This window comes from Anolis sagrei, chromosome 6 (genome assembly GCF_037176765.1).
Source record: "Anolis sagrei isolate rAnoSag1 chromosome 6, rAnoSag1.mat, whole genome shotgun sequence".
NCBI lineage: Eukaryota > Metazoa > Chordata > Lepidosauria > Squamata > Dactyloidae > Anolis > Anolis sagrei.
Window position 1 is genome coordinate 39075886 of NC_090026.1, and position 26462 is coordinate 39102347.

Consider the following 26462-nt stretch of genomic DNA (forward strand, 5'->3'; position numbering starts at 1 on the left):
GAAACCAGAGTTTCAAACTTCGGTTCCATGCACAGTTTCTACTGTGTAGAAGGGCCTCAAGGCAACCTTGAGATAGTTGTCCATCCTTCAAGGTGATTGGTTCAGTTGTTGTATTATTATTGCTATCATCATCATTATTATTATTTATACCCCATTCTATGAATCCTGAAGGAGACGCAAAGCATTTCAATGTTTTTCAAGCCAATGGCAGATGGGACACTGAAACCAAGGGATGAGATTGTTGTTTTCCAGCATACATTGTCATACGGTTAAGCTCTTTACAAATTTTGACTTTGAGTCATAGTGTCTTAAGTCATATGAATAGACTCTGAACAACAACCTGAGATCTCTGATCAGACACACATCTCACACAACAAATGTAATACACCAGTAACTATTAGGTGTACAGACTTTATGCATTGTAGTTGAGCTTCTCCTTTGAGTTGGCAGTTTTTCTAGGTGGTTTGTTTTCGTTTCATGCACAGTTTCTGGGTTTGGCTCTTTTCACCAAAGGGCCTTCAGTTATTATCAAGGTTTTAAGATGACTGGCACATAAAATATCTTGAGATGAAGGAAAGAAGAAAGGAAGGATTTAGATTTTGTATTCCAAAGACAAGGAGATTCCCCCACCCTCCAAAAATAAACCCATCATGGGTGTGTTGTCATGATTTCTGAGACATCAGACTGATGTTTCTTTCTATTCTGTGGCACCATATTTGGAATGATATTGCTATACAAAGAATAATTGTGAAATCAAGGATGTAGTATATTCTGGACAGTTGTATGGTCCATTGCTGATATGGATTCTAAGCATCTAGGAATAAGCGAGGTATGTATGGATAATATGATACATTCAAAGTGCAGTCTATCATCCACATTTGCCAATTTCACTTTTGCAGATTTGATTATTCACAGATTTGATTAATATGGTCTACCTAGGAATCTCTAGGTCCTTCAGAGCAACTCTACAGTCAACTTCCAACAGATGTTGACCATACAGTCATAGTGGAGTACCAAGAGATTCCTAGAGAAGTGTTCCCTCTCTACAAAATAGACTTGGTTTTTTTTTCACTTTTGTGGGGATCTTGTGCCCAAATCTGAATGAATGTGAAGAATTTTTTTTGTCGTGTCAGGAGCGACCTGCAAGTCGCTTCTAGTGTGAGAGAATTGGCCGTCTGCAAGGACGTTGCCCAGGGGATGCCCGGATGATTTGATGTTTTATTATCCTTGTGGAGGCTTCTCTCATGTCTCCGCATCAGGAGCTGGAGCTGATAGAGGGAGCTCATCTGCCTCTTCCCGGATTCGAATCTGCGACCTGTCGGTCTTCAGTCCTGCCGGCACAGGGCTTTCACCCACTGAGCCACTGGGGGCTATAGTCATGTGAATAAATGACTATATAACATTATGTAACTATACTATTATGACTTTATCTTCTGATTGCATAAAGACATTTTATTTGTTGTTGCTGCTGTTGTTACTGTATTAGTTTAATAGAATTTTAGGTATGTTTATGACTCTCTGACTCTGAACCTGTGATCATCCTGATGTTCAATGAAGGGCTGCACAAGGGGTGGGGGAGGCAGCTGGAAACAGACTTTTATCTGACCGATTCTAACCCATGGATAAGCAAGTATTATTGCAGATAAGACCTTATATGTTGACCTGTGATGTAAAAAACAAGTTTCCACTAAGTAGCACATAAGACCTTTATTTTCTTTGACATTTAGCCTTACACCTCACCCACCCATGAGAAAATTCTCATGACATCATTATTGTTCTAAAGTAATTATGGACTTATCTCAATTCATGCACCTTTTGGGTTGTTTGGACTTGCTGGAGAGGATTCAAAACCTCATTTGTGTTTATCTGTGTTTATCTTCTATAAAGACAACACCTACTCCTGGGACAGGGCACCAGCACTCCTCCCTCTTCAGGAGTTACCAGACTGTTCTCTTGGGGTATGTTAGATTTCTGCTCCAACAGGATTCTTTTAAACTCCAATAAACTTTATGACAAAATGTTATGAATTACGTTTTTCCTCTTCCACTCCCCTTGCATTTATGTTAGTGAATTTATGAATACAACTCCCAGAAATCTGTAGTTGGCATAGTGAGTGGCTATGCCATGGTAGTCCAAAAAATCAGTTTCCAAGCTCTGGAAGAAGCAGAATTTTCTTACTCAGTAACTTCAATTTACAGCAACCCTATGAATGAACCTTCAAGATTTCTAGGCCCCTTCTACACTGCCATATAAGATCCAGATTATCTGTTTTGAAATTGATTATATGGCAGTATAGACTCATATAATCCAGTTCAAAGCAGATAATGTGATTATTTGATTTGATAATCATGATTATATGAAAGTGTAGACCCATACTACGTCAACAACGGTCCTGCTCAGGACTAGCTAACTCGGCTGTGGCTTCCTTGATTGAATCTACACATTTGTAATGCAGTTGCTCCCTTAAATTCCTATCTTCCATTTTACCAAGCATTATAGTCTTTTTCAAATAGTACAATAGCCTCAAGTTTAGTTATCTTCTGTTGTAGTGAGAGTCCAAGCTTGATATGTGATAAGACTTATTTATTTGGGGGTTTTTTTAGCAGTCCAATGTTCTTCATAAACACTTCATATGAACTGATTTTCTTCCAGACAACTTTCTTCAGTGGTCACCTTTCACAACCACACATAAAAATCAAATACAAAGAAACAGAAGAGAATGATTGTTTTTAGGTATAATTGAAACTGAGAAAGAAAGAAAAAGATTTAAATAGAAAAGACTTATCTACTACCACAGCAAAGATGGTTGTGATTAAGTGAATCAGGCAGGTGTTTGGGTACAAAAGGTTTGAAGATCATGTCAAGACCCCCAAGCTCTCCATTCCCACATTCTTTCATATTTCAAACAGAGTTATAATGTCTTCTGCAATGTAGAACTCATGAACTCAATTTATATGAGTACGTGCATTGGAAGAGGGCTGATAATAATATTCATTCTCTACAGAAAATCCATGGTTAGGATGTTGTTTTGTTCCAAGGCAGAAATCAGAAATCAGAAGAGTGAGCAGACTTGTTCCTCCTGGTGTCTATGAAATATAATCATAGAGGTGAAAGAGATTTAAGGTTATCTGACCTACATGGAATCTGGAGATATAGCACCCCTAGCAGCTGGCTTTCTGACTTCTTCGCCATACCCACTAGCAAGGAAGAGTTCATTTTATCCCATACATACAGGGGCAGCTCAACCCATTACGCAAAGTAAGCATTTGCAGTATGGTTGATTTTGCCCAGGGGTGCTCTTGAGGCGCTCTTGGGGGGAAATAGACTTTGACATATGCGATGTAGTTACTGGGATGTATAGTTCACCTACAATCAAAGAGCATTCTGAACTCCACCAATGATGGAATTGAACCAAATATGGCACACAGAACTCCCACGACGAACAGAAAATATATATCAGTGATTGGTGGGGGGGGGGGGGGGCAAAATACTGTTTGCTTACCATTGAAAATTACCTAGGGCCGCCTCTGCATACATAGGCAATTGGTTTTATTATTGAACATCTTACTGTTAATGAGATTGTCCTGATGTTGAGCCGAAGCCTAATAATACGTGTAGAATGGCCATTTCAGATGAACTGAATTTAGAGCAGAGATGGCTAAAGACATTTCGCTGTGTGAATGAGAAATTGTCCCCACCTTCATTTATAGAAACTAATAGGCAATGGAATAGCTCTTCATCATTCACAATGAAATATATAAAGGTAGTTGTAGGTTTTTTCAGGCTATATGGCCATGTTCTAGAGGCATTCTCTCCTGACGTTTCAACTGCATCTATGGCAAGCATGAAACGTCAGTAGAGAATGCCTCTAGAACATGGCCATATAGCTCGAAAAAACCTACAACAACCCAGTGATTCCGGCCATGAAAGCCTTTGACACTATATAAAGGTACTTCAGATTGCTTCATATCTTTGGTTCATGTAGTCTAGTACTATCAACTTTAACCAGCAGTGGCTTTCCATAAGTTCAGGGTAGAATTCTTTCATAAACCTCCCTAGAGTTCCTTGGTGTTCCTTGGTAATTTCCCATCAATATCCTAACACATACTACCAAACAGTTCACAGACAAAAACCGACTATGTGGCCAAGCCACATCAGGACATTGTCAGGATGAAAAATGTTACTAAGGAGAAAGAGCATAAGCCTGGAAAATTTGAGAAGGGGAGATTCCGTACTCACCTCTCGGTATTCCTCAACTATTCCAGTTTGGCAAGGATAGTCTCAATAAATTCTCTGCCATCTTGCTTTTTCCAGTTGCTTTTCAAATGTCCAAATTTTTGCTCATTTCCCCACTCTTTTGCTTGTCCGGAACTTCCTTCACTTGCTTTGAAGTTGAAATGTAGCTTCCACTGAAGTAAGGGGATAGAGTCTTGCCCTTCTCAGTAGGCTCAAGCAAAAACCAATTGCTGCAATCTCTCCTAGCTTGTGTCTTCTTCCTAGTTAGTTCCTTTTGCCAATTTGACCACAGTCTAATGTTGCTTGTCCATTTGTGTCTCAGCTTTTACCTGTGAAACGTTGGGGTGTGTTCCTGTCTTCTCTGCCCACTGCTGAGGCAAGGTCATCTTGTCTCACTTTCCCTAAATAACAAAACAAGCCCTTACTATAATAACCTGGCCGGTTAATCTGGGCTAGTGCAGAGCCAAAATGCTTTGGACTTGTCCTGGAGGCATCACACACTATCCCCAATCCATGGTGGCAGCAGGTCAGTGCCCAGCCAGGTCAAAACACAGCTGGACCATCATCTTATTGACCACATCATCACCACTGCTCAAAGAGCTCTGACAGACTATTTTTGGACTGCCATTCCCAATGGTCCTAGCTAGCCTAGACAATTTAGAGTTGATTAGAGATGCAATTCAACAACATTAGGAGGGCTGCTATTTACCCAGTACTGATCTAAAGATTGGGAAGTGAATGTTTTCCAACATACCCCCTCTTCTGAGCCTTCACAAGTGACCAATAAGTATATTTGAAGTGTCATTGAACAGTAATGCAGGATGGAAATATTTTTTAAAAGAAATCACATAAATAAATGTAAGGACCAAGCAATAGTGGTAGTGGTGTGGGAATATGGAAATTTGATAGTTTTGCTTTCCCCAGCACTCAAGAATCTTAAATATCAAGTTCTTTCTATCCAGAGGCGGCCCTAGAGGTAATTTCAATGGTAAGCAAACAGTATTTTGGCGCCCGTCCCCCCTCCCAACCAATCACTGATATATATTTTCTGTTCGTCATGGGAGTTCTGTGTGCCATATTTGGTTTAATTCCATCATTAGTGGAGTTCAGAATGCTCTTTGATGTAGGTGAACTATACATCCCAGTAACTACAAATCGCATATGTCAAGGTCTATTTTCCCCCAAGAGCACTTCAAGAGTGCCCCTGGGCAAAATCAACTATACTGCAAATGCTTACTTTGCATAATGGGTTGAGCTACCCCTGTTTCTATCCCAAATATGAAGATATTTTCAATGTTGTACCTGCCTACTATGTAGATTGTAGTTGCTCCTATGGCAACGGATTTCATGACATGCTTTCCAATACACAAATATTGAGTGTGTAATCACATTTAAAGCATTGACGATTAATGCATTCGCAGCTTTACTACATGTCAGCATGCACACAACCAGAGCCAGCTCTCTGCCACATGCTATAAAATATAAGGGCGGAACCACACATCACCACAAACACAGAGAGTCCTGCCAAAAAGCAGAAGCCCTGGAACCGGTTCCCACTCTTCCCCTTTCTATAATGTGATCCTAGTTGTGGCTGATCTGATGTCAAGATATGCCATAATTTATTGTCCTACCACACAACAATATGGAATGTCATAATATCTGGTGGACTTTGATAAATTTTATTACATGTTATGAAGGAGAAGACTGAAAGCTGTTGTTTTATGACAGCAGACCTATATTTTATATAAATGTGCCAATCCACTCTGTCTCCTTCTATCTCTGCATGTTTCCTGTGCAGTCTGCCAAATGAAATTTGTTAAGCAGCCTTGAAACACTAAGAAAAATCTGTTTACTTCCTGAAGTTGTCTTTTTAGAGCCATGATTTAACTTCCATTTCTAGTCGGTAGGTAGCTAAATATAAAATTCACTAATGTGATAAAGCAATATAGTGTGTGTGTCTGTGGGGGGGGGGGGTTGCTAGCAGAACTTCCTACATTTTTAGATTCTGTGGTTATAGGGTCATGATGAGTATCTGTGCTTTATAAGTGACCACAGGGCTGCAGGCATCAAGCTCTCTTTTCTTGTCCCAAAACTCTAGCCATGGTGCTGCCCATTACATAGGGAAAATGCCTACATAAACCTGTCTGCCAGGTTCATTTGTTTCTGCCTTGATCATGTATTCCCTTTTATTTTTCATCAACACAAAGTATTAGGAAACCAAGTCCAGCCAAATCTTTCTTAACTACCATAACTCAGACATAAAAAGTAGAAAAAAACAAAGGCAGACAAGTACATGAGACAATTTATTACTGGGTCAAAATAAGTGAGTCCTGATTTGCACCAGGGCATCTATGGATCAACAGCATGAATTGAGACTGATGGAGGGACAGTTCCATAGGGAGTCATTGGGAATATGCTATAGCAGTGCCAGGAGCTCCCCATGGCACAATGAGTTAAATCCTTGTGCCGGCAGGACTGAAGACCAACAGGTCAGAGGTTCAAATCCAAAGAAAGCATGGATGAGCTCCCTCTGTCAGTTCCAGCTTCCCATGCGGGGACATGACAGAAGCCTCCCACAAGGATTGCAAAACATCAAACAGCGAGGTGTCCCCTGGGCAACATCCTTGCAGACGGCCAATTCTCTCACACCAGAAGTGAATTGCAGTCTCTCAAGTCGCTCCTTACACACACACAAAAAAAATGGCAGCACCAAAGTGGTTATACAGTTACCAGTTTTACTTAACCCATCACCATAATTAATGAAGTTTACAGCCTAAAGCCTCAGAGTTTTCCCAATAGGAAGCAAGGGATGATCCTAAAAGGATTCCATTGAAGTGAGCTGCCTTGCCATTAGAGAACAGTTCCTCTCCAGAGGAACACATAATGTCAGGCAACGAAAACGGTTCCCATCAATCAAACCAAAACTTCTGGACTTTGCTTGCTATCTTACCATCATGATTTCCCCATCTTAGCAAGCACAAGCAAACCTTCTCCTACAAATTATCAGACTCCATTTATTGACAAACACCTATGCAAATGGAAGAAACATCTGGCTATATCATGTTCCTAAAATCCCAGTTTATTCTTACCCCTGACATGCCCCCCACTAAGCAGTAAAAGAAACTCCTTCTTCTGTGGCAAGATTCTAAGTTCTTCATCCTTTTCATGTCCCCCTTCAAAGCATGAAATGGAAACCCATCCCTTCGCCAACAAGATAAGGAGCCCCCGGTGGCGCAGTTGGTGAAACCCCTGTGCCGGCAGGACTGAAGACCGATAGGTCGCAGGTTCGAATCCGGGGAGAGGCGGATGAGCTCCCTCTATTAGCTCCAGCTCCTCATGTGGGGACATGAGAGAAGCCTCCCACAAGGATGATAAAAACATCAAAATCATCCAGGTGTCCCCTGGGCAACGTCCATGCAGATGGCCAATTCTCTCACACCAGAAGCTACTTGCAGTTTCTCAAGTCGCTCCTGACATGACAAAACAACAACAACAACAACAACAAGATTTCAGTTCCTCCCTCTCATCTCTTACTAAATAAGGAGAGGAAACCCATTCCTTCCAGCAAACTACAATTGCAGTTTCTTCTTCAATTCTTCCAGACAGGGCAGTTTAAAGAAATCCAATCTTTTCTTAACACTCAGAACTTCACATCAAAACAAGCTCACGTCACCATTCTTGTCCTTCTATCTCACTTAAATTCCCAGGTGACACTTTCATTTTTTCTTCTTCTGAAGCCACACTTTACCTTTGAAATGTTGTAAATCAAAGACATACAAATTGAAAGTCACCTCTGTATTTGCAGAGTGGATATCTAAATTCTTGATCACTTAAATCACCACTTGTTAAATCCTTGGTCCTAAACGTCATTTAGCAGCCAGTCACCTTTGTTTAAATTCACGAGAAACAGCAGGCATCACTCCAGGGTCACCAAACGAAGGTTTCCAGGCCAAATGCAGCTTTCCAAGGTCATTTACCTGGCCGCCATCCTATTTTAGATTTAGGATTGCCCTAAGTCTGAAACTACTTGAAGGCACAGAACATAAACATTCTTAATTAACTTGAGTATCTCTTCAGCAAAAAGCAGGCCCACACTTCTCATTGACTTACTGGTAAGTTTATGCTGGTTGAATTTTTCTGCATTTTAAATACTGTGATGCTCTTTCATTGTTTTTTGCACTACAAATCAGATATGTGCAGTGTGCATAGTTTTTGCAAACTATAATCTGGCCCCTCAAGAGTCTGAGAGACTGTGAAACAGCCCTCTGCTTAAAAGATTTGAGGACCCCTGCATTACTCTTTTCTCTTCTGATAAAGGCACAGCAGCCATTATGGTTTGCCTACATCAGTGGTTCTCAACCTGTTGGTCCTCAGATGTTTTGACCTTCAACTCCCAAACATCCTATCAGCTGATAAACTGGCTGGGATTTCAGGGAATTGTAGGCCAAAACATCTGGGGACCCACAGGTTGGGAACCACTGGCCTACATGAACCAAAAAATATATACTTATCTCATAGATGCTCTGACCCTGACACACAATATCCATGAGGATTTCTTTACAAAATTTTTCTTTGAGCTTTAATCTAGTTTTTTTTATTGATTTTCCTCAAAGGTTTTACTAAAAATCAGAAGTTTAGGCATGTGGCCAACCTTCCTGGCAGCATCACTTCACTGTGTTGTTTGGGGAGGGGGGGACTGGCTTGTGGAAGATGATCTTTCCGGGAAGGAAGTGGCGATTTCCCAGGGTTAATTTTATGTATTTATTTTTTAAAAAGGAAGGGTCATGTTCCGTCTTCCAGGAGCTTGGTTTACATTGCCTTTTAGCTGCATGGGATAGCATTCCTTTGCATTTCCCCAGGGTTGCTATAGACCCAGCAGCACCCTGGAAGTTAAACAGTATCAGAGTCTGGAAAGCCAGACTGCAGGCCCTCTGCAGTTATTGGTTTAGAAAGTATCTCTTTGGGTTTGGAGTCCACCCTTTTTCCTGGGGTTGAGATCTCCATTTTGGAATCTCCCCTGCCTCCTTCAGTAGAGAAAAAAGCCTCAGATGTGCTGATGGTCAGGCAGGGAGCTCTGAAAAATCCATTGTGAGCACAATTGAGAATTTGAGATAGATAGAATAGGAATTGAGTAATGGAACAATTGAGTTATTGAGTTATAGATAGATATTAAGTTATAGATAGATATATAGAGAGAGATATTAAGGTATTGAGATAGTAATTGAGTAATTGGGTGATTGAGAAATAGAGAGAAATAGTTATTGAGTACTATTGAGCATTACTTCATCTCCAAAACTGACCTTGAGCTTAGATAGGGAAAGGCCTGTTCTTTCTAACCACAGCAGCTCAGGGTTAGGGTGAAATATCTCAGGATTTTGTTTTACCATTTGGAGAAAGGTTACCTCAGTAATTGAAGAAAAGGGGAAAGAAAGAACATCACTATGGTTTCTCAAATTGACTGTTTGTGTTGTAACTTTATCAAGCTGTGCCAAGTCTGCCAAGGACTTTGGAAATAAACATTTTGTTGATGTTCATACCTTGACTGGCATCATTTGCTGAAAGTATTGAGTTATTGCTTCAAAGAAAGACCCCCAGCAGTTCATCCAGATAAAGAGAGAAGCACATCTTAGTTTTAATGTTATAGGGTCTGGGTGTGACGGCACAGGTCATGTTTATGGATACTCACATATAAGTTTATCAGTATTAGTGCATCTCAGCTTAAGAGAAAATTTGTTTATTCACATGCATGACAAGAACAAAAACATGAAATGTCCATTGCCATGTGGCCAAAAATGAATGCAAAGAATGGAAACATGGATGCCCCTTTAGCAGTGAGGTGAGTTTGCCAGGGGAAAATATGTAACCAGTTATGCCAATTTTATGATGTTGGGTGTGGTATTAATGGAGTAACTGCAGGGCCAAGGCAGACCAGGAAAATGCAATGCCAAGCACTTTTTTATTAGTGTTGACAAGCCTTACCACACACTAACATGCGTTGGATGTTAAAGCAAAAGAAATATAGCAAACAATATGGGCAAGGAGGCCACATATTTTTAGATGTCTACTTTTAAAGCTTTTTAAGGAAAAGCTCAAGAGGTTCTAAGAATTAGCAGTGAAAAATCAGACAATTGCAAAGGGAGGGAAAGAGAGCTACCGTTTTTAGTAAATGGCCTCATCCAGAAAGGTGTGGACTAGAGAGTATCTGGAAGTATTGAGGCTTTCCAGTTTTATTTTCATGTTTGCCAGGTTATCCCCAGATTTTCGCCATTTTACAACTCTTTCTTGGAATATCTCAGTTTTTCCCCACAATGTGCCCCTCTTTCCCCTGATCTCAAGTCACAATCTAGACCAGGCATGGGCAAACTTCGGCCCTCCAGGTATTTTGGACTTCAACTTCTATAATTCCTAAGAGCTGGTAAAGCCAAAGTTTGCCCATGCCTGATCTAGATTGTGACTTGATCTAGACTCAGGCAATTTGCAAGAAATTGATTCCTTATACATTGCCTGAGTCTAGACTGGGATGCATTTCCTCCCTTTGAATGTGTGGCCCTCCAGAAGCTGTGGAACTCTGATCTCTATCATCGCTGCTCAGCATAGCCAATGGTGAGATACCACAAGAGGACTATTCGAACAATTTCTAGAGAGACACCTATTTTCCAGCCTCCAAAAATGGCTTATAGACAACCTTTGGAGATGAGGCCTCTAGAAGCTTTGCAAGAGACCATGCCTTTATAGGGAAGGGTTCTTTGAATCCATAGATTCTGGCTCCTGGATTTAAAATGTCATCTTTCCCAAACTCCAAAAACCCTTTCACCCTATACTCTCCCTACCCCTAATATCAAAGAGCTCGAGACCTTTGATAGTCTGAGTTTTCAGAACAAGAGATATTGTTCATTCATTCACTATTGGAACTCAGAAGCCGCCCATCATCACAAAAGATCCTGGGGTGTTTTGACTTAAATGTTGCCATAAGAATATAAAGCACAGTGTCACAGGAACAAAAAGGTGCCTCTCCCTGTATGCGCCTGCCTAAGGGTTGAGGTTTGAGGTTTGCGGTTGGGGGTGGAGTGCTCTTTTCCATCCCAAAAATGGGATCAACACACTGTGTGAGGACGGGGGATTGATGCCTCAGCGCCAATTGTGAGATGCCCTCCCTTTAGAGGTCTGATTGGCACCAACAGTAATTTCATTTAGGCCCCAGGCTGCTCATCAAGACACTATATAAATCTATCTGGACTTTAAGATCCTCAAGAGAGACCCTTCTCTCATTCCTACCCTTATTGCAAGCACAAGCACAATTGGGGATGTGGCTGCCCCTGTGTTCCTTGCTAGGGAAGCCAGAATGGCTTCCTCCTTGCTGTCCTTCTGGTAGCAGGCGATTTTTTTTTATCCAGGCAGGCTTTTAAAACAGAGAGTTTTTATTTCACAAAATGGGCTGGGGTGCTGTATGGTGTTAGTAAATTGTGTATTTATTAGTATGTGAGAGGAAGTCACAGGAAGGAGGGAGCAAGCTTGTTTTCTGCTGCCATGTAAAATAGGACGCGGAACAATGGCTTCAAACTACAAGAAAGGAGATTCCATCTGAACATTAGGAAGAGCTTCCTGACTGTGAGAGCCATTCAGCAGTGGAACTCTCTGGTTTGGTAGCACCAGGAAAGCCACTTTGGGAAGGGAATTTCATCAGCCCGACACTCTGGTGATCTGCTTAACAACCTGTTACTTTGGGGCCGGGGGGGGGGGGGGGGGGGCTAAATGCAACACAGTAACTTTGGTGATTGGATAGCTTCTTCAAAGTAAACTGCTCTGGACCTACCTCAGTGCAGCCTAGGAGCACTCCTGAAGCTGTTTTGGCATCCAGACAGCTGACCATGCCAAGGGCACGTTGTGACCATCAGTGCTGTGTCACCAGCAAGAAGTAGCTCCTTTGCAGAAAATTTCTGGTGACATTGCATCTCCTGATCACAGAGCTAGGCACTATTGTGACCTTATCAAGAGTGATATTGTTAGCATGCCTTTGCAAAGGAGGTGCTTCTTGCTATTGACACAGTGGTAGGTCTGGTGGACATGTGGACACTGAATCAAGCTAGATCCAGTCTGATGCAGCTTGCCACATTTCCAAAACACTGGGCTCCCTAGAGCTTCCTGGAAGCTCCAGAGTAAATCCTGTTTCCCCATGTGCTTAATTACTGGCTGGAAGCAGTGTTTCTGTTGCAAATCCAGGGGTATGTAATGTAGACTACTCACAGAGTTTGAAAAGTGAGTCCACTTTATTTGGCCAAGGTAGACACAACTATGGTTGGTAGCATTGCATATCAGTGAGTCTGCATCTATTTTTAATCTGAACTTTAAAGGAACTATCCAAAGTACTGATCTTGTTTTCAAGATAGAATTCAGCAAGTTGGATCACGCCTTTGAAGTTCAGACTGTGCTTCTCCAGTGACATGGAAATTACCAGCCACCACTGATATGAAGGGTCAGATGACTTCCACATCCCTCTCCTCTAACACTCTTCCCTTTCACAAAATCATCTTGTTCTCTACCCATATCACCTGTTATAGAAGGAAGACTTGGAAAAGAGTACAATATTAGTAAATGGTCTGAAAACATGTGCAAATTGATATGGAGAGAATCAACCCTCTGAATATTTGGGACCCAAGCAGATTGGTATATTAGGCAGACTTTTTTACCCTTGAAGAAGAAAAAATATCTAATCATGGCATGACACTGTCAAAAACCTGTCAAAAACAGTACTAAGACTTTTCACCTTTTCTATGAGGTCCTGCTTAAAATTGTTATTCCCCTGTTTCTAAGAAGTCAAACTGAAGGTGAGACAAAGGATACCAGGACAGCCTCCCAACTCATGATCAAGGGTTTTCTTCATAAACAAGGTACTTTGCACGTGATCAGAGGAACCATATCCCAGAATGCTTCTGTTAACAAAAGCTAGCAATCTAGGTACTTGGTCATCAAATGCCTTACTTTTGCTAGCCACCTCATTCTTCTAGGACAGGTGTCAAAGGAAAGTTACCTAGGTCTGCTCCAGCCAAGAAGGATTTTGCACTTTTCCCCTTCCATAGAAAACCTTGCTGCTAGAGACAATAATACAAGGGAGACCATTCTTATACCACAATGGGATTGCCTACCAAGAAAGAGCATGGAGAAAGTATGAGATGTGTCAATACAGACAGGAGAGGTGTCATAGGTGCCACAGCAGATTTGGCAACCTTTAATGCTAATAGTTCTAGGCAGAGGACAAATCAGAATTTGTTTGGATAAGGCTTTAAGGAACTTTTCCATCCACTCTGCTGCTTTAGTTTTAGAAACCACCTTAAGGATTGTTCTTAGCATGGATAAATAACACCTCCAACAAGAAAGTAGTTGTGGAGGAGATGAAATTATGGGCATCTTGTGCTTGAAAGCACAGTAAGTAAGCATCCTTGGGAAGTCTCCAGAAAGGAAGGCTTAGAGAATTTGCCACCCTAAACAAATGCCCTCCACCTTTTTCTTTCCAGAATCCAGTCATCTGGCATTTATCACTTTATATGTAATAATAGGCAGTGTGTTTTTGTTGAATTTTGAGCACCACTTTATTTGCATAGGAAATTGTTGGAATGGTCTTGAGCTTACTGCAATTCCTGGTGCCTCCTTTGTTTGGGGGACTGGAATGTAGTGTTACCAATCTGTTTTGTTTTCCATATTTATTGACATAATTCATTTAGAATTAGTAGATTCTCTATATTTAGCTTGAAACAGCTATATTAGCATGCCATCTTTTTCTGGTGATGCCTACCAATTGCACTGAATACAACGTCCAATTTGCTTTCTAAAATTATAGGTGCAACTTCAAATGTTCTTCCTTGAATTAACCTGTCATCCTTTCATCCATATGAAAGTGTATTGTTTCCATTTTCTTTGTTTAAATTCTCCTTTGATTTATTGGAACTTGTGGAAAAGGTCTCTTGCTCTTCTCCTTTTGCTGTCGCCTTTTTTCCTCTGCCTTGATTATGACAGTAATTATTCTAGTCCCTGCACACAAGTCACTAAGAGTTGCATTAAGGGTTCCATTACTGTCACCTTTCAGTTTTGTTTCTTGTCTATACTTAACTACTTGAAGAGTTTCATCAATTTTCTATTGAGATCTTGCTTTCTTTTTGACTCTGGATAGTGTCTTTTTGCATTACTCCCTCACAGTGCTCCAAGCTTCAGCATGGCATTCTTTTAGGCTTTATAGTGCAAATCTATTTTTACATTATCTTTACATTGTACAGAGATGTTCCTGGGTTGCTCTTTTGGTACAATTGATTATTTATTCTTCTTCTTTAGCTCAACTGTACTTTTTAATATTACGTAGCAGTTCATTGTCTGCGCCATAAGCTGCTTCTGGTCTTGTTTTTGCAGAGAGGATGGAGAAGCTCCATCCTCTGCTTTCAATTTTGTAGTTATTTGTTTCTATTTGGCCACCAGGTGATGTGTCCAGGTGCACAGTTGCCTCTTTTGTTGCTCAAATAATGTGATTGCAATGCAGAAACTGTTGGCATCTCAAATTTCAATTGCTTCTGCTTTATTTCTTGATCCCAGCCAATTATTTTTACAATTTTATTATGTTCTGTTTCCTACTTTTGCATTCCAATTGCCTATAATTAACCACAAATTCTGTTTTAATGTATGAACAAGTTTTTGCTGAACTCAACACAAAATCTATTATATTCTTTTTCATCTTACTCTACAGTTAGAACATATACTTGGATTAAGGTTATAGTGTAGAGTTTTCTCTGAAGTCTCGTTGACATGATTTGGTGAGACTTTGCATAATATACTTTTACTGCTTTTGCTTTAAGCCATTTCTTCTTACACGTTCATTTCCTGAGTAAAACACTGTGTAATTATCTGACTGAAGACATTCTATTCCTGTCCACTATAGCTTGCTCACCACAAGAATTGCAATGTTAACACATTCCATTTCTTGTTTTATAATGTTTAGCTTCTCCTGATTCATGCTGCTTATATCCCATGATCCTATAATATACATTGTGCACCTTCAGACTTTCCTTTCACATCTGAGCACATCAGAAGCTGAATATCCTTTTGGGTTGTGTCTGGTTGCTTCACTAGCTACAGTACTACTCGTACTTGTCATCTGCTGTATCCCAATAACTCATTGAGTGTATTCGACCCGGGAGTTTCATCTCCTGGCATCCTCTTGTTTCTTTTCATATTGTCTTATCATGGAGATTTTGTGGAATGAGATTTCCCATGCCTTCTTCTGCACAATACTAACAAATATTAGCTATAATCTCACTGCCATTGACTCTGAGAGATCCCTGCCAGTATCACCACCTACAACTGCTGCTGCCCATTAGCTATCTGGTTTCTCAGTAAAAGCATATTTGACACAAGACCTCACCAACAGAATATTTGACATCAACCTATCCTCTTGTCTCACAGACACACAAACAATCCCAACACTGTAGAAAGGTGGTGTCATCGATGAGACCTCTCTCATCCTATTTTTCAGCTGTTTTTAAAATGTCCTTAGAGCAGTGGTTCTCAACCTGTGGGTCCCCAGATGTTTTAGCTTCAACTCCTAGAAATCCTAACAGCAGGTAAACTTGCTGGGATTTCTGGGAGTTGTAGGCCAAAACATTTGGGGACCTACAGGTTGAGAGCCACTGCCCTGAAGTGAGACTAGGACATTTTGAAAACAGCTGATAAACAACTAGAATTGCAGAGGATTAATTGGGATTGTGCCTATCAAATCTGGATAGTTGACGGATATGAAATATCTTCAGGAAACTATCAAAAGAGGTTGGAAAACTCATTTTAATTTCAGTTGATCTTCTAGCATATTATGTAGGTGCCACCTTAACACACTGATTTTTCAAATACTGGAATATATCACTCAACAGTTCATCTATTTTTTAGTCCAATTCTTAATCACTAATCACAACTTTAAGAAACCACCAGCCCTTAGTTTCTTAGGGCTTTTATTGGTGTGTAATGAAATGGTCTCATCAGAAATGGAGACATGCCTCTAAACAACCCTTTTAGGCATTATTTCGAGCCCTCTTCATAGTCTCTGTTTTCTTCATTTTTAACACTATGGTGATGACAACTTGTCCTAGCTTTCAATGTAAATTAGATGCCTTTACTATTACAGCTCATCTCTGTTTAATAGGGGAGCCTTGGGGAAGACAAACAAATCAGTGATTAGACGTAAACGGATCTAGCTTGTGCCAAGTTCTTTGATTGCCTCAATCACACACGATCAACAATTACAATTTTTGGCATCATTTGTCATTGAAAACATTTGTATCTAAACTATGAAATTCATGGGCTCATCATAAGTTGACATGCATAAGAGTTCCATTATTAAAGAGGTGATGAGTTGAAAAGAAGCATAACTACAAGTTTTTTTTAAGAACATGCTGATGCCTTACTCTGTCTTCAAGTTGCATGTCAACTTATGATGAGCCCATGAATTTCATAGTTTTTTCTTAGGCATGGAATGGTCCGTAGTGCTTTTATAGTTCCTTTCTCTGAAATGTAGTCACCAGCACCTGGCATTCATTGGTGGTGGTCTCCCCAGTTCTGACCAAGGTTGTTCCTGCTTTGCTTCCATGATCGGATGGGATCTGGTGCCTTTAGTCAGCCATTATTACTGGTTGCCACCAAGGAATTCATCCAGACATTCTGACATCCAACAAGGGCATCTGAGGGATGCCATAGTCTGTTTCGTCTGTGTAACTACAATGGAAGTAAGAAGCTATGAGAATCTTTCCTGCTCCTTAGAATGGTCTCCATATTAAACAATTTAAGTGATATAATTTCACTGTAGGCCCCATGGCAACATCCCATAGAATCCTAAGATTTGAAGTTTAGGAAATGTTTAGGAAATGTTATCCAGAATTCTCAGCCAGAGAGCTGTAGTGCTCCACCAAATTATGAACCCCAGGATTCCCTAGGATGTTGCCATGACTGTTAAAGTGGAATTATAATTGCTCAGTTTTTCTGAGTGCTCAGCAATCGTAGAGACCTTGGAAGTGATGCTCACTGCAAGGCTAAGTGGATTTGCCCCAGTGAGACAGTGACCAGAATTGTGGGTGCCTGCATAGCTATGTACAACTAATCATAGACAACAACAGCAACACATATGTAGTAGCTGCAGCAGCAACAGCAATGACTTTATTAATTGAAAAGCAAAAGCAACAATAATGATATAGTTGGAAGTGCAGCCACAATTAGTAAATGTGTGTGTGTGTGTATATATGCAACTACAGTCATCAATAGCTGTACTCAATATGCTCTTGAGCCTGGAAAAACAGTAACAGTTTCAACCATCACTACAATGTAAGTCAGTAGGTTACAGGCTACACAAAAAGGATGGCATAATAAACGTTTTAGTCTTTTTAGCCCCTTATTTGTTGAATGCCTTGCCAGTTGAAACCCGAACTATCCGAGACCTAATTGCTTTTTGGAAAGCCTGTAAAACCTTTCTCTTCCGACAAGCTTTCGATGGGTGAATAACTCGGGACTATGTCTGTTCTTGTTTTATTGTATTTTAAAGTTAATTGTATTGTTTTAATCTACTGCTGTAAACCGCTCCGAGCCAAATTGGGAGTAGCAGTATACAAGTCAAACAAACAAACAAACAAACAAACAAACAAATAAAGCAGAAGACTATCTGAAAAGGATTTTTTCCCTTTATGTTTAGAAATACCATATATTTGAGTATAAGCTGGGTTTTTCAGCACATTCTTTAGCTGAAAAAGCCCCCCCCCCCTGGCTTATATTTGGAACGGCTTATACTCAATTATATATGGTTTTGTCATGTTAGGAGCGACTTGAGAAACACACACACATTAATATTATTGGTATCTATTTTTAACCTATGCATTTTATATATGTATATTTTATATGTATATTTTAGTAACCTATGGATGTGAGACCATAAGGAAGGCTGAACGAAGGAAGATAGACACTTTTGAATTGGTGCTGGAAGACAATTCTGAGAGTGCCGTGGACCAGAAGAAGATCCAACCTGTCCATACTCCAAGAAATAAAGCCTGACTGTTAACTGGAGGGATATTAGAGGCAAAGGTGAAGTACTTTGGCCACATAATGAGAAGACAGGAAAGTTTGGAGAAGACAATTATGCTGGGGAAAAGGAAAGAAAAAGGAAGAGGGGCCGACAAAGGGCAAGATGGATGGATGGTATCCTTGAAGTGACTTGCTTGACTTTGAAGGAACTGTGGGTGGTCACGGCTGATAGGGAGCTCTGGTGTGGGCTGGTCCATGAGGTCACGAAGAGTTGGAAGTGACTGAACGAATAACAACAACACATTTTTATTTTTATTTTTGAAATTTGCCAGCATCAAATCAAATCATTTATTTCGGTCATAGACCAGCACAGAAAATAAAAATCACATTTTCATACAAACTTGGTACATTTAGTACGTTTAAAATATAAATATAAATACTGAAGCACAATAGGGGGTGAGGGAGCAGAAGGGGAAACAGGGTAAAAACATACAATGCACAGGTCTATCTATAGAATCAAGGAAGATGATTACTGGATACTCAGTTAATTTTTGGAACAAGTCATCCCCTGACGAATTTTGTATGCTGCTGTAAAAAACTTTGCAACATTGTAGGTTGTAGCCGAATTAGTATCTAAGTAGCAGGGAGGTATAAAATTGTTCTGAACAGCCTGGGTACTTGTACTTGTACATGAGTCAATATGTTTTCCCAGTTTTTTAGTGGTAAAATTATGTGCCTCGGCTTATACTCAGGTTGGCTGATACTCAAGTGTATACGGTATTTGGCAAACTAATACTCAACAAACAGCTGCAAAAATTATTCATGAGAACTTTTGATTTACACTTTTAAAAAATCCTTTAATTGTTCATAAAGGCACATTTTGATTGTGAAATTCTATGAATTTTTTTATTTGTGCAATATTTTGTTTTAGTGCTAAACAAAGTGAGATGACAGAAAGCTGCATTCATCATCAACAAATTGTTTGGGGGAAAGGGTGCTTCTAAACAATACTACACTGAAAATAAAACAACTTGGATGGAGAAGGGATTCATTCATCCTGCATAGCATACCTGGTTAAAGTTGCTGGCTGGATATGTGGCAGTATTTTTTTAATTGATGTGATACTAGGAAATAAACATTATTATCCTGTCATCTTGAGAATCAGGTACATTCCATACTTAGCCTCTTTCCCTCTTCATCTGCACATCACTATTCCCGGGATCTGCATTCAATTTATGATAGAATAGTGTTAACCAACTTGTGTTGGATTAATATACCCTACTATCCATAGGCAACATGAATGCTGGGCACTGTCATTAATCACAAGTGGAGGGCTGTAGGTGAGGAAACCTGTACTAGAACACAGCATATGACAGAGATAAAATTATGGGCTATATATGGATATTAGGGCTGGGCGGTTTCGTTTCGTTAATTCGTAATTCGTTAATAATTCGTTAATTTTTTCAATTACAAAACGATAACGAACCATTCTGGAGCAATTATTAAAAAAAACGAATTTTCAAAAACGTTTTGTAAATGCTTCGTATTTCGATATTGTATTCGTTTCGTTATTGTTTTGAGGTCGTTTCGTTATTATTTCCGCATGTCTGGGGCAAGTTTTATGGTTGTTTTTTGTTTAATTAGTGAAAAAATATATAATATCACACCAACAGTCAACAACAGAGGGAGAGGGAAGCTTCAGAAGTTTTTGGAGGTTTTTTAGCGTATTTCGCGGTCGCGTCCGCCATTAACAAATCGATTCGTTATTGTTTCAGAAATCGATTAGTTAATGTTTTGTAATTTTTTTCACATTTACGAAATTTCGTAAATATCGAACTTTTTAAAAGGAAAATTTTGTAATTATTTTAAATAACGAAACGCAAAAAACCCCAAAAAACGAATCGATTTTAGAAACAAATTTTTCCGTTGTTACCCAGGCCTAATGTATATGATTATTGTTGATACATTCTTCAAGAACAACTTGAACTGTGATTGTTTGGCTTGGACAAGAGAAGATTGAGAGGCCATATGATAGTCATTTAAAATATTTGAAGGGATGTCACACACAAGATAGTGCAAGCTTATTTTCAGTTGCCCTGGAGACTAGAAAATGAACCATTTGATTCAAACTGCAAGAAATAAAATGCCATCTGAACATTGGGAAGAACTTTCTGTCAATAAGAGCTCTTCCACAATGTAACACATTGCTTCACAGGGTAATGGATTCTTGTTCTTTGGAGGCTGGATGACTATCTCTTTGGAGTACTTTGATGTTATATTTTCCACAGCAGAGGCACGGCTAGATGGTCCTTGTAGTACCTTCCATCCAATAATTCTATGGTGCTTATGAGTTTCAGAGTTTTGGAGTTGGATGCCATCTCTACACAGATGACACACAACTCTTCTACTCTTTTCCACCTAACTCCAAGGAAGCCTCTCGGATGTGGGACGAGTGCCTGGCCGCTGTGGCTGTCTGGATGAAGACAAACAAGCTGAAGATCAATCCCAACAAGACAGAGGTCCTCCTAGTCGATCGTAAACCAGATCGAGGTATAGGGTGGCAACCTGTGTTGGACGGGGTTGCACTCCCCCTCAAGTCACAGGTCCGCAGTCTGGGTGTACTGCTGGACTCATCACTTACGGTTGAAGCTCAGGCGTCAGCGGTGGCCGGGAGGGTCTTTGCACAATTAAGACTTGTGCGCCAACTGCGACCATACCTTGTGAAGGCAGATCTGGCTAGGGTGGTCCATGCCTTAGTCACCTGCAGATTGGATTACTGTAATGCACTCTAGGTGGGACTACCCTTGAAAACAGCCCAGAAATTTAAATCGGTCAAACGGGCGGCAGCCAGGTTGTTAACTGGTGCTCCTTATAGGGAGAGATCAACCCTCCTGTTTAAGGAGCTCCATTGGCTGCCGTTCATTTTCCAGTCCCAATTCAAGGTGCAGGTGCTTACCTATAAAGCCCTAAACGGTTTGGGACCCACCTACCTGTGGTACCGCATTTCTGTAAACGAATCCACATGATCTCTTTGATCATCTGGAGAGGCCCTACTCATGATCCCACCTTCATCGCAAGCGCGATTGGTGGGGACGAGGCACAGGGCCTTCTCGGTGGTGGCCCCTCGACTCTGGAACCCACTCCCCAGGACATTAGGCATGCCCCAACTCTGGCAGTCTTTAGGAGGAGCCTGAAAACTGGTTGTTCCAGTGTGCCTTCCCAGAATAAGGAAACCCTAAGCAATATGTCCCTAAATGCACTTTACAAGTGATCTAGGATTGTCTGCTCGCTCCATCCCTCTCCAAATACCTATCCTAGTTATATGTCACCTGGTCATGCCCAGCGTTATTTTTAAAATTTTAACTACTACATTTGGTCCTGCCACAGGTTTTTAATGCATCATGGTGTTATTGTCAATGTTTACTGCTTTGTTTATGATTTTATTTATTGTCTGTATTGTTGTTGTTATTTTTACTGATGTGTTTGGGCTCGGTCTCTTGTAAGCCGCACCGAGTCCTTCGGGAGATGGTAGTGGGGTATAAATAAAGGTTTATTATTATTATTATTATTATTATTATTATTATAAATAATATAACTGTTTTTGATACCACTTACCACATTGAATTAGTAGTAAAAAATTTTAATTAATATACATGTAGTGCTGGTCTTATTATCTAGCATTTTAGACAATTGCCAAGGGTCTTAGCAGAGCCCTCTATTTAGCCTGTGATGTCTTTTATTTTATTTTATGTTCAATAAATGCCAGCTGGATCTAACTTCCAATTTAATTTCACAACATAGCATCCCTCTAGGGCATTGTGGGAAATTTAAAGAACAGCCTTTAGAAGCTGGAGCCAGTGTATGGAAAAAAATCCCTTTTCAAAGTCAAGTTTCCATAATACTCCAACCCCAGGCAGCATGACGTTATCAGCATATAACACAGAACCCAATAACTTGGGAAAGGGTCTATCCCTCACACTTGGAGTCAAGCCTGCATGGACAGGAAAACAATTATAGAACCAGCCATGGGCTCCAAGAAAACTTGGAATCAGATGTGTAACAACAACAACAACAACAACAACAACGTTCTTACCTGCATCTTCTCATGGCTCAAGGCAGGTTGTAACACCACTAAAAGCACATGACGCTATATAACATGATTTTTGTTCCTGGGTTATAAATGTCATTTCCTAATTGGTTCTGTCATAAAAACGTGGAAAATGTTTATTAAACTGCAAACACTTTGTGTGCAACACAGTTTGCTATAGTTTTTCAATTACTATTTCATAGACACTCGACCAATTTAACATAGTTTGCGGCAGCTATAAAAGCTAACTTTCTTTCAAAGTAAGTACTGCACAATAAAATAGGAAATAACAATTTTCTAACCAGGAAATCATTTTTTTCAAGTGTTGTTCCATAGTATAATAATCCCAAAACATTCTATAAAATGCACATATTAAAATGTATTTCTACAAAATACATATTAGAATACATAGAACAAAGATTAAACATAGATTCAAGTTTTTAATTTTTTTAATAAGACTGGCTGGAAGAGATAGGTCTTCAAATGTGTCTTAAATTCTGACAGCTCATTAAGCTGTTGAATCTCTTCTGGCAAGTCAATTTACAGTCTTGGAGTGGCTGATGAAATTGTCCTCTGGGTGATGGTCACGAGTCAGATTCTTGCAGGCCAGAGTAGATGCCCCCAGAGGGCCCCTGGGGAGGATTGTACAAGATAAGGTAATCCTGTAGGTCATCTAGACCCTAACCATGTAAGGCTTTACAAACACTTTGTACTTTGCCCAGAAAGTAATTGGCAGCCAGTGGAGTGACTTTAATATGAGTGTAATATGTTCACTCCTGGATGAACCTGTAACTAATCTGCTTGCCATCTTTTGAACCAATTGGAATTTCCAAAATTGGTACAAAGGTAGCCCAATGTAAAATGCATTGCAGAAGTCCAGCCTTTTGGTTACCAGTGTGTGTTCTACCATCATTAGGTCCTCCAAATCTAGAAGGAGTCAGCCCCACAGAGACAGGAGATCAATTACACTGTTCAACGGAGAAAAAGTTGCGGGCCTGAAAATAGTTGTTTTTTTTATGATTTTGGGGTGCTGAAAACTAAAATGACATTTAAAAATGTATATTGGCTCTAGTTTTTATGATATAAGCAATCATGTGATCACGTATGGTTTAAAAATGTATGTTGCGACTTACACTATGGAAGATTCTAGAATATTCTAGAAAGTTTGATGATGCAGTATTAGTGCCGTGTGCAAAAGCCAGAAAGCCCTATATAAGGACAGATTTTTGAACGGTGAGGGTCAGTCAGTTGAAGACTGAGACAGTATCGTTAAACATCGTTTTACATTGTTCTTTTTACTGTAGTCATGCCTCGCACGTGTGTAAATAAAGCACTATGGAAAAAAGATATCAAGGCAAATGGACTCCGTCAATGCTGTCAGACTACTGCTGGAGCATTGTAAGAGACAATCCTTTCCTTGAATACAAAAATAAAAGTCAAGAGAAGCAAACAGGATATAAACTAAAGTTAAAGCGACATTTAAACTTTCAGACTTTTCAACTGCATTAGGCCTACTAATATAGTTTCTTGCTGCACAAACATAAACAATAGACTAATTAAATAAATATTTCTCATGTATAAACTATTGGCAATATAATTTGACTAAAATTTAGTAAATATTCACGGTTTATATACATGCAGTAAGGTTAGGCGCATTATCATAATATTAACGAATTACCTATTGTGGAGAAAATTGAAATAGCTGTTGCATAAAAATCAGAGCCAATTAACACATTCAATTATTATATTTGAATTCAGCATGTTAAATTTATTAAGAAACGGCACATTTAGTTTCCGCAACTGAGAAAAACTGAAAAATTGTAGAACAGTGTTATGGAGCCAGCCATGGCCACTAATGGCCCTTCAAGACAGGCCCTATATCCCAAGATCTTATCCCAGGTTTTCTGCTTATCCCAGATTATTGGGCAGTGCAAACTCATGTAATCCATCATAAAACAGAAAACCTGGGAGCTGATCCTGGGATATAGGGTCTGTCTGGAAGGGTCCTCAGATAACTTGGAATTAGTCTTGCAAGGAACAAGAGTGCAATTATAGAGCCAGCTATCAGTACCAAGAGAATTTGAAGTAACACTACAGACTTGGAGTTAGCCTCACAGGGACAGGGGGACAATTATAAAACCATCTGTCGGCACAATGAGAGCTCTTAAATTGGACTACAGAACTTTTTTCTCTCACATTTGTTAACACTGTGTAATCTTACATCCATAAAGGCTTTATGTAACAGCTTGATAAGTGCGAGTCATGTTCTGAGGAGTCCCCGGTTGTTAAAACAATACCCAAGCAATATAAAAATGTGAAAATTTAGAAGTGAAGTGCAAAGCATCCTCCCCTTACTGGCCTCTTGTACTTTGTGTAATTCCCATAGTTTTTTTTTCTAGCTACAGCAAACAACTAAACTTGACATACAGAGACATGTGATTCAAAGAAACCTGAAGCATACTCTAAGCTGTTTCAGCCCGGCTCCATGCCCCTCCCTTCGGTAGGCTAGGCACACCTCACAAATATAATGCAAAAAGGAAAAGAGAAAGGGGGGAGGAGAGAGGGAGGAAGAAAAAAAAACCTTTGGTATGCTGTTGTTGCTGTTTGCTCTAAAGAATGACAACCATGTTCGCAGGCTATTAAGGACTTCAAAATTGACCAAGAGGAAACACATATTTGATGATGACACAATCTTTGTTGGTGTCGTTGTTCAACGTCAGGAAACTCCCACAGGGAATGGCTTAAGAACACTTAAGGTAGGCAGAGCCGTTTCTCAGACAGCTCTAGTAAATCAAAGGGGAGGAAGAGAGAGAGCTAGTGTGTACATTCAGTTCCTAAATAGATGACAGGATGAGCTCCAACCAAGGTTTCTACCACTTTCCTGCTGGATCTTTCAGAGGTGCTGCTGCTACTGTGGCAGGATGCAATTTTGCACCTGCTGAAGGCTACTACCGAGCATCCAGTTTACATGGAGGAAGCAGCAGCACCCGCATTCCCATGTCCTTTGGAAGACCCATTTGGCTCACCTCTGATGCTGGTGTAGGGTGGGGAAGCTTCGGTGGGAGCCATGGAAACCTCTTCACGGGCAGGAATGAGAAGCAGACCATGCAGGATTTGAATGACCGTTTGGCCACCTACCTGGACAAGGTGCGTTCCTTGGAAGAGGCCAACACCCAGCTGGAGGGCTGCATCCGGGAGTGGCATGAAAGGAGGTCTCAAGGCATGAAGCATGACTTCACGGATTACGAGCAAAACATCGTAGACATGCACGAGCGGGTAAGAGATGAAAAAAGACACATTCTGTTTGCCCAACTGAGCTGTCAACAATATAAGTACTCTTGAAAGATTTCTTCAGATGAGTACTTGTGATGATGTCCTGCAGAACATTGTGTGTGTTTGTGTGTCCTCAAGGAAAGGTTACATTAGTTTTAAGAAGTTATTTTAGTTTTGGAGGTTAGATTCAGCAGGTGGAAAGGGTGAAATCTGGACACTGTTGAAATTAAGTGATGAGACCAAATGATCCCATTGATTCTTTTCCTTAATTGATTTTACATGTAATTATTTACCACTCCATCTTTCCTTTTTTTTAATGACTCAAGGTGGTTACATCTTTTTCACCTTTCTCTTCACAACTTTGTAACTCAGGCTGATGGAGAATGTGATCAAATGTCACCCAATGAACTCCATGGCTGAAAGGGACTTAGATCTTTCACATCCTGTTCAACGTTCTTATCATTGCCCAACACTGACTTTTGATTCATATGTTTATCCATATGTAGACTTCATTCATAAGTAAACATTATGCTTAAAGGTGTAAATCAAAGTGCTATTTGCAACTAGAGTATACCTATTAAATCTATTGAATTTAGATAAGCATTGGCATTCCAAACTATTTGTTGATTCAGTAAGTCTGTTTAGTTGGGACTAATAATTGAATTTAGCCCATATTCAGCTACTCCATTTAATTGATTTTACAATATTCCAAATATGGATACTGTGCAAATTCTGAAGCCTGGAGGCACAAAGTACTGATCAATGAGGATTTATTTGTCAGTAAACAGAGCCCACACATGACAAATAATGTTAATCTGAAATACTGCCG

At 40.0% G+C, this 26462-nt stretch overlaps 1 protein-coding gene across 1 annotated transcript in view; it reads left to right on the plus strand.

Annotated features, from left to right (window-relative positions):
* Window positions 1-24910: 24910 nt before the first annotated feature.
* The window catches only part of LOC132778246 (keratin, type I cytoskeletal 23-like), a 34071-nt gene continuing 32519 nt past the window's right edge, over window positions 24911-26462 (plus strand). The window contains exon 1 of the mRNA XM_060781014.2: window positions 24911-25636. Within this exon, the coding sequence (XP_060636997.2) occupies window positions 25211-25636 (426 nt within the window). The 5' untranslated portion in view covers window positions 24911-25210. The remainder of the gene's footprint in view (window positions 25637-26462) is intronic.